The sequence below is a fragment of the Topomyia yanbarensis genome, chromosome 3, assembly GCF_030247195.1.
Source record: "Topomyia yanbarensis strain Yona2022 chromosome 3, ASM3024719v1, whole genome shotgun sequence".
NCBI lineage: Eukaryota > Metazoa > Arthropoda > Insecta > Diptera > Culicidae > Topomyia > Topomyia yanbarensis.
Window position 1 is genome coordinate 386,962,001 of NC_080672.1, and position 12,974 is coordinate 386,974,974.

The 12,974-nt window shown below is 38.0% G+C and overlaps 1 protein-coding gene across 1 annotated transcript in view; it reads left to right on the top strand.

Annotated features, from left to right (window-relative positions):
* LOC131691623 (putative sodium-coupled neutral amino acid transporter 11) overlaps positions 1–12,974 on the top strand; it is a 136,550-nt gene that overhangs the window by 100,274 nt on the left and 23,302 nt on the right. The window contains exon 4 of the mRNA XM_058978158.1: positions 4,206–4,320. Within this exon, the coding sequence (XP_058834141.1) occupies positions 4,206–4,320 (115 nt within the window). The remainder of the gene's footprint in view (positions 1–4,205; positions 4,321–12,974) is intronic.

The following is a 12,974-nucleotide window of genomic DNA, read 5'->3' on the forward strand; positions in this document are numbered from 1 at the left end:
TTTGCTGAAACAATCTTTACTAGAACGTTAGCTCTGAGCTCCGCTGATGTGCTTTTATCTTCAATTTTTTTTTTGGCGTGCATGCACAATTTACTATTTCCCATGACTGAAAAACCCCTCCGCATGTCTACCAAACGTACCAGGTTGGACCTAGTTCTGGAAAATGTATTCACGTGATTTTCATTTTTTCTGCTTTTCAGATTCGCTGAACAATAGTTAGGTACCTGCTGCCCAAGGATATGGAGTTTTACAATGGAAAAATTGTTATTTTTTGCACAATTTTTGCTGAAGCACGTGTGCGATGATGATACGACATTGGTTTCATAAGCCTGTCATCGAAGATTCGAACCTCAGTAACGAAGAATTTTTACTAATACCAGAATCGTTGCACTTGCGTAGCATTTATCCAGTGAACAGGGAATCGTCTACTAAGTCTGTTGCAATAGAGGGTCAACTTCCGCATCGAAAGGTAGTACCAAAGCCCATAGCGTCTGTAAATTACATGATCAGATTTTCTCGAGCCACAAAAAAGGCAAAGCTGTTATTCAGACACTGTTTCGTTTCATGTCTGCTGGCGTTTCAAGTGGTTTGTTTTGAGGGATATGGGGGAAGTCACAATGTAAAATTGGATGTTTTTGGCTTGTATTTTATTAGTCTTAGCTGCAGTTCAGTTTACGTGTATACAGGTACGCTGGGCTTGAGGCTACCCAACTCCTGTTTTTGTTACTATGAAGGTTATCAGAGTTGTAAGTGATTCAACACTTGTTCCTCCCATTTCACATTGGGCCACAGGTGCAAGCTAACGATATAAAACTAAATAAAGCTTACATTCCGGAGATTTAGTTTCGTTAGCTAATTGTTCCGGTAATAATTCTAAACAAAGATTTTTTTCACCACCATAATATTTTAGACATCGTTAGATCTGAAATATGCATGTTACCATAAACTATATGGTTCTTTAATGGTATGTTGTCAAAATGTATTTGGAAAAAAGCATATTCTAGTTTTTAACAACACGTTGTTTGTACGGTCAAGTATGGAAAAGCGACAATGCCTATGTTCCATAAGGCAATGGTTATTCTATCATTGAACGAACCATATTGGAAATGGTTTTTAAACATTTGATTGAATGGTTGGCATGTGTAAGTCCATTTGGGAACAACATTGAATAATAACCAGCAGAGCAAGCATAAAAAAAGTTTACAGTTGGAATTTCTTTGAGTATTGTTTCAGGATCGGTGTTTAGCGCTAAAATCACCGATTATAAAAAATTTCGACCGATTTCTTTGTAAGTTTCTGTAAGTCTACTTTCAAGAAATTAGTTTACCAGAGCATACGCTGCAGCAATAAAAATGATACCAAGATCGGTTTCAACTTCGATACCCAATCTCTTGACCACCTTGGTGTTAAGAGACGGTAAGACGCAATGTTTGATTCTGCAATTAATCGCCAATGCGATTCCTCCACCAAATCCAACAATTCGATCATATCGATGAATAACCAAATTATAGTTACTTTAAATTCAATACAATTTTGATAGATAATTCCCAATTAGCATTGCAGTCATCAATCGATACATTGATTGTTGTAAGAAATTCAATTTTTCTTCCGTAATGCTACCTAGATCGGTTGGAGCAAAGGAAGCATTGTATGAAAACGAGATTGGAGGCTTGGTAGTCCTCGTTCTTTTAGCCGTGTTACCTGTCAACGAAGCATAAGACGACGCACCATTATAGGGTGGAGTGACGGAGATAGAAGATCCTTGTATAGGTAGAGAAGTTGTACTTCTATTTAAATTGATTTATTTGATTAATACATTTAAACTTACTTTCTTGAAGTGTACCTAAAGAAGTAGGTGAATTTTTTATTTGTTGCTTTTGTTACTTTTAAGGAGAATTTATTAGAATTATTATATTATTGGTTTTCGCTGCAGTTAGCGCATTTGAAGTTTTCTGTGGCTTCTCTCACAGGACAAGCGTCCCTTGTGTGCGAATTATCACAACAGATCATATATTTGGAATCCAAATGTCATTTTTTGTGCCGTGACCAAAGCTGGGGCATCTATGACACTGGGTCAGATTTTGAATTCTTCCCCCAAGTCGTCTATAATGTTTTAGTCTTTGAGACCATATCAATCGAAGGTTCAACCCGAAATGAACATTTTAGACTGGATGTTACTAGTTATAGGAAAAAATTTCAAAGCATGTACAATGAGCAGAAAGTAACGAATAACAAGAATTTTTGGAAACTTTTAATAAATATTAAGATGAGTTCCCCTTAGCCACGTCTGTATTACTATTGTATTTTTATCTATAGAAGAACGAACACCGATTTAGAACCTATAATCTTTGGATTTGAAAGAGGCGTGAATCGTTTCGTCTGGCGTGATTTATGATTTGCTGGAAGGAGCCATGGTGATCAAAAGTGAAGAGTGAATTGCGCTGAATTGTGATCGATAGTACAAGAAAGAATTTTTGTTCCCAGCATCTATCAACTATCGAATCTGAAAAAAAATCTCGCTTCTGAAAAGCAATTGATTTCACACAAAATCTTGGCATCAAGAAATTGCCCCATTTGCAAAAATCTATTGCTAAAATGTGAAACATTGTTGCTTTGTTGATGCTTCGTCGCTGTTGTGCTATCTTATGACAAGCGCCATTTAGTACATTTCGAGAAAAACGATTTTTAAAGTTTGAGATTGAATATCTTCAAGATGTTATGAATGGTATAAACAATCCAAACAAGACAATTGATGCTTCTATCTATTCTGCATTAATCCCTCAAATATTACGAAGATCGGTTGACTATGTTGCGAGTTTTTACTATGAATGTAACTCACACGTGTCATATGCGTGAATTGATGACAAAATTTGTATGACGTGTCATAATCGTACATGGAAAATTTTCCATAGAAAAAAATCATCAATTTTTAACTTTTGTTCATATCTTTACGTTCATATGGTCTATAAACAATCAGTGAAATGCATTTTGAAGGAAATGAGTCAGGGAATCTAGAAAAAATTGTTATTTTTGGTTACAGTGTTGCCAAATATCCTTTATTTCCAGTTTAAAACTAAAACTGTGTTTTTCTCACAACTCGTGTAATTTTCTTTTGAAAATGTTTATGTTATTGTGTTCGTCAGACATTTTCAGACATAAAAACATCTAAAACTTCAATATAACTTGAGCAAATCCCTAGATACAGCGGTTTGAAGCAAAAAACTCACAATTTCTCATCATGTTTCTCGCTATATCTAAGTAACCAATAAAATACTCAACAATTTGAACATTTTAAATCTTTGGGTACCTGTACTTGTTTCAAAAATGCAAACAGTTATATTCACTTGAATTGATGATAGTTATTCGAAAAACTTTTCACGCTAAATGTGAGAAGAACGGAATAAGATCATTTCAAGCAGAAACTCCAAGTGCAGTTGGGAGATATTTTTGCACAAATTAAGTGCTATTGTTATTATTTTGCCAAAAACTTGATTACTACCGGTAGTAGAATTCTATCTTCCTTGAGTAGCAGTTTGACAACAAACTGGCAAGGTTAATGTATTGAAAAAAGTATTTTCACTTTTGTTCGTGCCTGCTGCATGGTTACGCAGGAGAAGGAGGGTGGAAGTGAGGTAGATTATAGCTTCCTTGTATAGTATAATGTCATTAATTACCTGCATAAATTGCATAAACTAGAAGTAAAATAACTATTTCAAAATCGGCTTGATGTACTATGCTGTCGAATTACAATCCGTTTCTGTGTGCAAAAATTTGCCTTGCGTTTATTTTAACCTTCAATGAACGATTGGCATAAATAACATGATGTTGCATAAGAAAAAAATCGAAAATAAATAACTCTTTGAACCACGTTTGGAAACACTTCACGTCTTGCTAGGATAGGTAGCGGTTCGATTTGCTTCGAATTTTCTGGATCCAAACACTGCAAAATAGAATAACTGAGAGTCAATTTTCACATCCAATATCGGTACGTGCCATACTGAAATTCCTTTTTACTTCCACTGCTCTCTTGCTCAGAGTTTTACTGCCTGAGATTACCAGCAAAATGCTTCACATCACATATTCATAGTTCTAACCGACTAATTCAGCTTATCTTCCCCCTAAAGAACAATCAATTTCAAAACCACTCCTTGTTTTGTTTATTTATTTATTTTTTTGTTTTACTCTCTTCCCCCTCAACAATAAAGGTGCGATGCGGTCATCTGTGTGGAAGATTCAGCTATCCCGGTGTGATGGAGGCCGCCTACGGAAAAGGAGGCTACTACCTTCTGTCGCTGCTGCAGTTCATGTATCCATTTCTTGGTAAGTTTGAGGTTTGTTTCACAACCCCTACCGGGTGGGGGTGGAGATGGTCAAAGTTTTCCTGCTGAAAGGCATGATTCCGCACAACCGTGAAGAGATTAAATATGTAGGGCATAGCGGAACGTGGAGCAGAGCGGTCATATACATGCATATGGGGCAAGTTGAGTACCCATACCGGATAATCATGAAACATTTTCAATCCTTTTTACTCGCATATAATGCTGCAGCTCATAATCAAATTATGTAATATTTCATGCATGATGAATTAAAAATCACAATACAAAGATGTGACAAGGTAATCGCAATACTAAAATTTTTTATGTTGTGCAGTAAGTTCCAAAAAATTAGTCCCTCTTATTTAACGCAAAGAAACGAAAAAAAAGGTATTTGTATACTTTTTTGATAACAAAGACAACTTACATATGTTGAGGTACGAAATCGTTTGGGTCCTTTAACCCGTATTCATTCGCTACTGGATGTCAAGCTAAAGATAATAGATTAAGGGGTTACAAGCTTTTTATTTTTCAAAAAATTGAATTTCTTTTTATTACTTTATCTGAAAGAATAACTCCTTGAGAATATTTTCCAAACTTTTCATAGCGATCCGATCGGCAGAATGAAAGTTACAGTAACTTGAAATTTCAAACTCGATTGTCTCTAAAAGTCGTTTTTCCGAAAATGGCTTTTCCGTGACCACGAGCACGAGCTACTCAACCGATTTTCTTCTTTTTTTTAATTGTTCGTAATTAGTTTTTCTTGTAGCTTAATGTTACCATTTTTACGCATAAATGTTCGTTTCACAGATAAGAATTTTTTAATACAATTTTTAGAGCTTAAAACATCGATTTTTTAGGGAAAATGTTCCCGAATGCAGGAAAAAACTATTATTTATTCAACTAATCATTGAGATACGAGGAATACACCTATACTAATGGAACTTTTAGAGTTTTGAGATTTTTAGTTGATCTATTGGTCTTCAATCGTGACCACCACTATTTTTAGAACCTACTGCATATTTTTTGCCTTTCTCAATAGAAAGGTATTGCAATTGCTCTGAAACCCGACTTTTTAACGGAGGCCCTGAGGGCCGAGTGACATATATTCAGTTCGTCGAGTTCGGCAAATGTCTGTGCGTGTGTATGTATGTATGTGTGTATGTGCGTCTGTGTGTGTATGTGACCAAAAATGCCACTCATTTTTCTCAGAGATGACTGAACCGATTCTGACAAACTTAGTCTCAAATGAAAGATACAACGTTTCCATAGGCTGCTATTGAATTTCTGATGAATCCGACTTCCAGTTCCGGAATTACAGGGTGATGAGCACGATCACGCAGAAAATGTCGATTATAACAAATTCTGCAATGAATGTATAAAGGTGAAATTTTTCCAAAATATGACCACAACTGCTTCGATTTGTAGTATTAGGTCACTAACATCCATTCAAAGTCTCTTTGACCACATTGGCCACCATCATCGGTTCCGGAAGCCCCGGCGGAAGTATCTAAATTCAGAATAACATTCCCATCGGTTTCTCGGAGATGGCTAGACCGATTCAACCAAACTTAGTCGCAAATGAAAGGTATTGCGCCCCCGTAAATGGCTATTAAATTTCATCCCGATCCGACTTCCGGTTCTGGAGTTAAAGGTTGCGATCACATAGCAAATTGCGATTCAAACCGATACTCCGATGAAAGCAAAAAAGGTAAAAATTTCGCTAAAATGTCTCTCTAACATCAAAAATTTGCATTTCTAGGTCACCGACGGCCAACCAAACTTTCGTTGACTAACATTGACCACCATAGACGATTCCAGAAGTGCCCGGGAAAAACCGCCATCTTGCAAAATTAAGGAACTCACATCAGTTTCCCGGAAATGGTTGAGCCGATTTTCACAAACTTAGTCCCAAATGATAGCAATAATAACCCCGCAGATGTCTATACAATTTTTACGGATCGCTTATATGGTTCCGGAAATATCGACTAAACCGTCGGGTCACATTCAGAAATCGAATTCGTATTTTTGATGCCAAACATCTTTAAAATGCACGAAATGTCGAGATGTTATGTTATCTCGATTTTTTTTATAAAAGTCGACTTTTTGGGACTTTGCCGATTTCGCACCTTTTTTGCCTTTCTCAATAGAAAGGTATTGCAATTGCTCTGAAAACCGACTTTTTAACGGAGGCCCGGAGGGCCGAGTGACATATACCATTCGATTCAGTTCGTCGAGTTCGGCAAATGTCTGTGTTTGTATATATGTGTATGTATGTATGTGTGTGTGTATGTGCGTCTGTGTGTGTACGCAAACACGATCTCACTCACTTTTCTCAGAAATGGCTGAACTGATTTTCACAAACTTAGTCCCAAATGAAAGGTGCAACGTTCCCATAGGCTGCTATTGAATTTCTAATGGATCCGACTTCCGGTTCCGGAATTACAGGGTGATGAGTACGATCACGTAGAAAATGTCGATTTTAATAAATTCTGCAATGAATGTATAATGGTGAAAATTTTTCCAAAATGTGACCACAACTGCTTCGATTTGTAGCACTAGGTCACTAACAGCCATTCAAAGTCTCTTTGGTCACATTGGCCACCATCATCGGTTCCGGAAGCCCCGGCGGAAGTATCCAAATTCAGAATAACGGTCGCATCGGTTTCTCGGAGACGGCTAGACCGAATCAACCAAACTTAGTCTCAAATGAAAGATGTTGCATCCCCGTAAATGGCTATTTAATTTTATCCCGAACCGACTTTCGGTTCTGGAGTTACGGGTTGTGGCGTGCGATCACATAGCAAATTGTGATTCATACCGATACTCCGATGAAAGCAAAAAAGGTAAAAATTTCGCTAAAATGTCTCTCAAACAACTTAAATTTGCCAAACAAACTTCCGTTGACTACATTGACCACCATAGACGGTTCCGGAAGTGCCCGGGAAAAGCGGCCATCTTTCAAAACTAGCAAACTCATATCAGTTTCTCGGAAACGGTTGGGCCGATTTTCACAAACTTAGTCCCAAATGATAGCTATATTATCTCCACAGATGTCTATAAAATTTCGCACGGATTGCTTACATGGTTCCGGAAATATAGACTGAACCGAGTTCCGGCTTATATGAAATTCCCATATAAGCCGGAACTCAAAATTTTTTTCAATGGGGGGACCCCATGAAATTTCAGAAATCGAATTCCTATTTTTGATGCCAAACATCTTTAAAATGCATGAAACGTCGAGATTTTATGTTATCACGAAAAATCGACGTTTTGGAACTTTGCCGATTTTGCACCTTTTCTCAGTTCAATATTACCGTGGCTGTTTTTTTCTTTCACAAAATTTTAGAACTCGAATAATGATTTCTTTTCTTGTATATTTGTCATATCATGTATAATAAAATTGTAATGTATACATTTGAAAGCTTTTAATAAATAAAAGCAACTAAAAAATTCTCGTGTTCATGATTGAGAAAGGCACAATCCACCGCTAGGTGGATTAAATCAGGTTTTTCATTGAAATATGTACTACCAAAATACTATAGCTTTGTTGCATTAGAATCATTGCTTTATGCCTTTACGTAAAGTGAAACTTTAAGGAAATTTTTCTCGCAAAAATATATGTAACCCCTTGAATAAATAAGTTACTTTCGAAATCGCAAAACTTTCATGTCAGTTCGACTAGAACTGCTAATGGTGATCACATGTCTGACGAAGATGTAATACTCAACTGTCGTTTTGGCATACACACTTTCCAGGCTGTCACCACTGACGACTGCCCCTGAGTTAGTTCCGATTCTTAGGCATTTGCTAGTAGAATTGCGACTACCGAATCGATCCAATGGGCCATTGAAAGTTTGGTTCCGTATAAGTCTCCAGGAAAAGATGAAATCATTCCTGTTCTACTTCAAAAAGGAGCATAATTGGGAAAAAAGTTCTTACTTGTAATCTTGCAACAGTATACATTCCATTAGCGTGACGGTAAATGATGGTGAAATGAATTTCCCAAAGGTTACGTATAAGGAGGCAAAAAGCTTTAGGCTAATCAGTCTGACCTCCTTCCTTTTCAAGTCAGTGAACCGTTTATTCAACAGTAGCGACATTCGGGATGTTAGCTTGGGTGGGAAATTGGTGCTTTTGACAACGTGTCTGTTGAATCCATTTTGGAAGCAGCACGAGGTCATGGAGTATCTTCACATATCACATACTGGATACACGCAATTCTTAGTAACCGACATCTGTGCTCATCGTTAAGACAAGTAGAGATACGGAAACTGAGTGTCTGCTCATGTACTCAAGGTGGTATGCTGTCACCACTTGTTTATTTCTTTGTTTGTTGTATTGTCGCCAACAGACTCCTTGGCCCAATGGTGGTTGCGTAAACTAATTACATTCGAGAAAAGAAAATACACGCTCTGGCGACCATAGGTGGCTCTTCTGAACGGTAATCGCAGAGTTATTACGTCGAGTTCGAACGCAGGTTTGTAAATCCAGGCTTCCGAGGATTGTGGGACAATTCACCCTAGCAGACAGTGAGTTCAAGACGAACAAGGCTCGACAGCAGCCCCTCCGGATGCCTAGAGTTTCGAGTTATATTAACGGTTTTTGTAGATCGGCAGCTGTAATCTGTTTTGCCAAGGAAGATGTCGGAGTGCAACACGTTTTTCGCTATTCAGAAGATGAGCCCAAACTGTCCTGGTTCCTTATCCATAATGTATGAAGTATGTGGTTTGAACGTTAGTACCGAGGACAAGATGACTCCAAGATCCTTGAAGTGAGAGTGTCTTGAAATGTTCGAGTCTAACAAACAGTAATTGAACTGGATCGAATGATGTTTCCGTGCAAACGGGACGATTGAGCATTTGCTCGGGTTTAGAACAATTCTGTTCAAATCACACGACGTACTGAAGCTGTCTAGTTCACTCTGAGGAAAATCGGCATCGGTTTTACCCCTTATTTGTCGAAAAAATTTCGTGTCGTCAGTGAAAGAAAGACGGGATTCTCATAATTTGATATTGATGTCATTAAAGTAGAGGAGCAATATTATTGGACCAAACTGGCTTCCTTGTGGGATGCCAGATATAACGAGGAATGGTGCAACAAGGCAGTCCTTAATGCTGATTTGGAATTGCCCTCCAGCAAGGTGGGAACGAAACCACTTCTAACCTTGTCACCGATGGTCTGTTTTTTATTTGATGTAGCAAGCCTTAAGTGTTGTTGAGCAATGGTATCTTCATGGACTATCTCTTATTCTAAAGAAAACATCAATAGTGTTTTTACTTTTCACACAACATTTGTTAGACCAATACCGACATACGGGTGCCTCGTGTCCTGGCAGCAATAGGGTGAATGTTATAACGTTTCTTTGAAAAATGTGTGAAGCCAATATAAGCTGACTTCTTGACACGGCTAGTTGCCAAAAATGACAGCGAATGCGCTTTAAGCAACGTTCACATTGCTACGAGCCAATGTTGTTAACTCGTCTTGAAACTTGTCCAATGCACACAGACTTTATTTTGATGTGTTTAACCGGTTCTTCTGTGTGTATCAATCCGTATATTGTCCTAAAAGTGATATATGGAGTGCAAGTGTCACTTCATCTGCAAATCGCTTGCCAGATAAGAAATTTCTCGATAAATTTAATAATTTTCTCAGTCTAACCTCTGACCACGCACAGACCAGAAACTTACCAGAATTTTACCAACGTCGCTTCGCTACTTGTATACGCCAGCCACAGAAAAAAAAGCCTTGTTGGTGCACAGTGAGCAAAATGATTGAACAAAAAAACGAAGTGCGGCCACTAAGGAAAAATACTGTCGTCATCGACTTTACCTAAACTCGAAGAAGACCTACAGTGCATGAGGTGAAAATGGAACTTGATCTTACGTTAGTTACACGCATTCAACTGCTTCACACAAAATGTGGTACTAATAATGTTCAATATGCTATCTGATGCAGAATTCTTTAGTGTGATAAGTAACAAGCAACATGACATCAAATTCGACAACACTAAAATCAAGTTCCCCGTTCATATTGACCACTGAAATTAGTGTCCATGATTTGTCACCATGCACCAGCCCCGAGTACATTAACCGTTATGTGTCCGACGCGGTACACGGGTACCTTTTTAGGTTTCAATTAATGAAATTTCCATATAATATCCATAGCTGGAAATTGAAACTTTGTGACATCTTCGAATTTCACTAAGTCAAGCTTTTGGGTTATTAATATTGTTGATGTAGTAAGTGGGAGGAGGGGGGTGGGGGTGCGGAGAGGCTCCAGATTTGTTTTATTACGTAACAGGCCGACGTGGGTACCCACAAAACTGAAATGCCAATAACTAAGGTAATTTACAACCGATTTTGATACTTTTGGGTGTTTAGGATTCAGGACCTCACCCACTTTTAGACTTGGTAAAAATGAACCGGGTTACTTCATTCGGTTCCCGGGAATCCGGATTTACGGAAACATGTTCCAGTGCTGGGATACTATATGTGAATTTCAATGAAATACTAGCAATATGGGTATCAAAATTCTTGGAATTGCATCAGTAGGCTGTATCTCGTTGGTTTGGAACCATTTGGTGATTTGACCCCGGAACGGACATTCCGAAGCAGGTTCCCGTGGGGCCGTGAGTGGCCATTCCACTCCAATTTCATTTTTCAAATTGCCATAGGGTCCCGTAACAATAAATAGCAGACTTCCAAGACAATTTGAAGTTTTGATACTCATATTGCTAGGGTATTATTGCAAATTACAAATCAAATTCTAGTACTGGAACATTACTTTGGAAAATCCGGATTACCAAGTACCAGTTATATTCATCCGGTTCAATTTTACAGAATCAAACAGTGGACAAGTTCCTGAATCCAAAACATCTAAAAATGTCCAAATCGGTTAAAGGAAGCCATATTTATGAGAATTTCAATTTATGGGTACCCGGGTGCCCCCACTGGCCTGTTTAAGGTTTTTTTTTGTTGGACGTATAAAGGTTAATAAATACCAGGAAAACGTGAAAACTTCCATACATGATTCAGTCTACTTCGGTCAGAGCCGTCAATAGGGAGCATTTGGCGACTCAATCAAATACCCCGAGATTCTAAATAGAGTTGCCGCGTGTCTATTTGAATCAGTCGATGCGTGCATTTCAAACGAGCAACATCATGACTGCATCGTCCGGACAGTACAATAAGCAGTAAATGCTAAGGCATTTCCGTAACCCACACACAGTTAAACAGTGTACAACTTGCATCCGTTTCCTTGCTGTGTGCAAAAGTGTTTAAACTTGAAACTTTACATACACGAAAATGCAAATATGATATGCTCGAGTCGTGTACACACAATGATTAGCAATGTGAGTGGGAAGGGTAGGTTGGTAGGGCGAGTTGTGTTTGAGTTCAATATTGCAAGTTGCGACGAGTGTGTTCCGCTTGTGAGTTTGCGAATTGGGATAGATTAATTTATTTACATGTTTGTGTGCTCATGGTGCCGATGGTGTTTTCGGCGATTTAAAGGTACGTATGGCAATGAGCCGGTATTGATCAATAAACATTTTAGGATTTCCAGGAGTTACACATTGAAAGATGTTTTGCTATTCCCAAACATAATTATCTACTGATTCTCTGTGCAACTTCAGCTAGTCTAGATCGATAACGGAGTATCAGCCAGAAGTGGTCGAACAAGCTCAAGGTCATTTGAATCCAGGACCCTGCTGGGTGACCATTTTTTCCTAGTCAACATCTGCTTCTGCAAAAATCAAAACAATCGAATGTAAAAGCATGAGCTAGACTCACCCTACGTTGGCTACTTAAAAGACCGTACATTGAACTAGCCTTACCAGGGGGCTACTTCAAACACGTTTATGTTTTGAATATAAAAAGAGTATTGAACACATACACTCGGGTACGAACGATTGTGGCAAATTATTTCGAGTCAAGTAACGACAAATTAAACGTTCGGGGGAGGTTCATTTTTAGATTCATAAATTTAACAGTTCTATACCAAAAAAACCGAAAATTTTAAAACTGGAAGTTACCTTCCCCGGCAACAAACTCCAGCCTTGAGATGAGTCGGTAGTGTTAATAGATTAAAATTTGTTCGTAAATTATAATGCACGCTCCTGAAAAATGCCATATTTTTAATGTCACCGTGGTTGTGTCATGCACACAACTCTTTAATTTATATCAATATGATCCCAGAGTTAATATATGGAGTGCAATGGACACCATTCCCGCAAATCGCTTGCCAGATAAGAAATTTCTCGTTAAATTTCATAACTTTCTTACATGCTCAGGAACGGCAAACTTGAACTTGACTTCGGACACTATATACACAGAATAGCGAAGTGTCAAAAATGCAGCCCATACAAAACTTATGAGATCCTTCGCGATGCCAGTAAATATTCATGGTTACTAGTTTTACTTTTTGTCTCCACAAGTCTGTGTATAAAGCGTCTGTAGACCTGACGATGAAATGTTTCGAAGTCGACTTTGACGTAGGGTTCGTCATCTATCACGAAGCAACGAGATTTGGTGAAAAACTGCATGTGAAGTTTTCGGATATGAGTTTAAGGTTGGACAGAATGGGCAAAGATCGAAAACTAAAAATACAGTTTTTTCCATGCCGTGTGATAGATCTTCATAAAAATAAATCTTATGTAGA